Raw genomic sequence first — 2,966 nt, 5'->3', positions numbered from 1 at the left:
GCGGTGGTTCTCAACTCAATTAAGTCCACTATTAGCCTTTGGTTGAGTTCTTTGAAAATCATCCATTCTGCTGCTGATTAGTCTCTTTTAAAGAAATAAAATATCCCTATAAATAGTTAGCGCTTATTGTTGCTGCTTTGGTGCAGCGTTGTTAGCTTTGCTATTTGCAGCTCATTGCTGCTTGTATTCTCTTTTTCTCTCCAATAAATTTTATTTAAAAAAAAAATCATAATCAGCATTGACTGGTGAGTCTTCTCTGTTTAATAGAAATCCAATGTGCATACTTGCCAACGACAAATTGTTATCATGAAAAACGACAATTGAAATGATGTTAGATTATATACCAGACAAGTGAGGCGACCTGTGCATTGACTTCCTCCAATTATAAACCCCCTTTCCCACCACCTCAAACATACATCAATATTTCACCACCCAGACAAACCACTTCACTACTTGTCAAATAATGGAAGCCACTTGGGTTGTTGCACACGTAGCTGCATGGCTAGGAGCTCTAGCCCTCATCCTCCTCTCTCGCCGCCTCCGCCACCGCAAGCTCAATCTGCCACCCGGCCCTAAACCCTGGCCTATCATTGGAAACCTCAACCTCATAAGCCACCTTCCCCACCGTTCCGTCCACGAGCTCGCCCTAAAATACGGCCCCATCATGCAGCTCAAGTTTGGGTCATACCCTGTCGTCGTGGGTTCTTCAGTAGAAATGGCCAAGGCCTTCCTGAAAACACACGACGTCACTTTTGCCGGCCGCCCTAAATTCGCAGCCGGCAAACACACAACCTACAACTACTCGGACATCACTTGGTCCCCGTATGGCCCATATTGGCGGCAAGCCCGTAAAATGTGCATCACGGAGCTTTTCAGCAACAAACGCCTAGAGTCTTATGAATATATTAGGAGGGAGGAAATGAGTGCCTTGCTTAAAGGATTATATGATTCCTCCAACTCCAACGTTTTGCTCAAAGACCACCTCTCAACCGTGAGCCTCAACGTCATAAGCCGGATGGTGCTTGGAAAGAAGTACACTGACGAGACTAAAGATGCGATTGTGAGCCCCGATGAGTTCAAGAAGATGTTGGATGAGTTGTTCTTGCTGAGTGGGGTGTTGAACATCGGCGATTCGATACCTTGGCTTGATTTTTTGGACTTACAAGGGTACATAAAGAGGATGAAGACTTTGAGCAAGAAGTTGGATATGTTTTTGGAGCATGTGTTGGATGAACATATCACAAAGAGGGAGGCTGGTGGGAAAGACTTTGTTGTAAAAGACATGGTTGATGTGCTCTTGCAGCTTGCTGATGATCCTAACCTAGAAGTTAAGCTTGAGAGGCATGGGGTCAAGGCATTTACTCAGGTATGATTTGATTAGTTTTTTATTTTATGGAATAATATACTATAATCATTGAGAATTTTCCTAAAGTTTAGTAGATGTGATATGTGACATATGAGATGTGAAATACTAGGTCTTGTTCACTGGATATAAGAGGAATGTTAGGATCAGATAACTGTGAGCTGTTGATGCATTTAGGTACCACAATGCATTAGCATCCCATGGTTATTGACTGCATGTGAGCGGTTGAGATCACCGTAATTTTAAATAAGATCTAGAATTAACCCAGATAAATACTAATGTCTTATTTGTGACTTAAAATATGAGAGTTATTTTATGTTGGTGGATTCTATTAGGACCTAATTGCCGGAGGAACGGAGAGCTCAGCAGTGACGGTGGAATGGGCAATTTCGGAGCTCCTAAGGAAGCCGGAGATATTCAAAAAGGCAGCAGAGGAGCTAGACAGGGTGATTGGAAGAGAGAGATGGGTTGAGGAGAAGGACATTGTTAATCTCCCATATGTTGATGCCATTGCCAAAGAAACCATGAGGCTGCACCCAGTGGCACCCATGTTGGTGCCAAGGCAAACCAGGGAAGACTGCCAAGTAGCTGGCTATGACATACCCAAGGGCACCAGAGCCCTAGTGAGTGTGTGGACAATAGGAAGAGACCCTGAATTGTGGGACAACCCTGAGGAGTTCTTCCCTGAGAGGTTCCTAGGCAAGGACATTGATGTCAAAGGCCAGGACTTTGAGCTGCTCCCTTTTGGGTCAGGCAGGAGGATGTGCCCTGGCTACAGTCTGGGCATTAAGGTCATTCAGTCAAGTCTGGCTAATCTGTTACATGGATTTACATGGAGAATGCCATATAACATGAAGAAAGAGGATTTGAGCATGGAGGAGGTTTTCGGGCTTTCGACACCGAAAAAAACTCCCCTTGTTGCAGTCTGTGAGCCTCGTCTTCCACCTCATGTTTACTCACTGTGATTATGTGAGTTTCTTTGTATCAGCTAGTTCCTCTCAATAATGTTTAGTACTTGGGAAAGTTTGTTATGAGTGCAATCCCAATCCAGACCTATTCCTGTATTTCCATTTTTTTTTCTTTTGTTTCACTTTTATATGTGGAAGTAGTAAAGTTAGTTGATGGGTGGCTTTCACTCTCCTTCAGGAGGGGGTCTTTGTGTGGCACCCGTTGTGATGGCTCATTGGATGATGTGAGAAAGGTTGGGTCATTACATGGGAGTAGTGTTGAATTTTAAAGCAAAGGATTTGTGTTTAAGATCTACACAGACACGTGATCCTGTTATCGGATTTCATAATTTTTATTTAACAAAAAATTCTAAACTATTTCTAGACGTATATTTGATTTGATTTGATTTTATCTTATCTGGTCAGAAAAGTCCAAAAAAAAAAATTAATAATTGATGGAAGATATTATTTGAAATTACAACTGATGACTAACATACTGTAGATCAGATATCAACGATCCACTAATATAAATAGTTGAATAGGATGGCACAATATTTACCATTATTTGGCATTCACCATGCGTTGATACTGAAGCTGATAGGCCCTTTAAAATGTCGTGATTGAGATAGAACAGGTCAAAATGGCAAAAATTCTAA

The 2,966-nt window shown here is 42.0% G+C and overlaps 1 protein-coding gene across 1 annotated transcript; it reads left to right on the top strand.

The window, feature by feature from the left end:
- The first annotated feature begins 407 nt into the window (after positions 1–407).
- Positions 408–2,626, top strand: LOC103933778 (trimethyltridecatetraene synthase). Its single transcript, XM_009343466.3, has 2 exons — positions 408–1,366; positions 1,699–2,626. The coding sequence occupies exons 1-2, from the start codon at positions 464–466 to the stop codon at positions 2,326–2,328; spliced, it is 1,533 nt and encodes a 510-aa protein (XP_009341741.2). The 5' UTR covers positions 408–463; the 3' UTR covers positions 2,329–2,626.
- The last annotated feature ends 340 nt before the right edge of the window (positions 2,627–2,966 follow it).

Source organism: the organism of the source record quoted next, unplaced genomic scaffold, assembly GCF_019419815.1.
Source record: "Pyrus x bretschneideri cultivar Hongxiangsu unplaced genomic scaffold, Pyrus_bretschneideri_v1 Contig37, whole genome shotgun sequence".
In the NCBI taxonomy this organism is placed as follows: Eukaryota; Viridiplantae; Streptophyta; class Magnoliopsida; order Rosales; family Rosaceae; genus Pyrus; species Pyrus x bretschneideri.
This window is presented reverse-complemented; position numbering and strand designations above follow the sequence as displayed.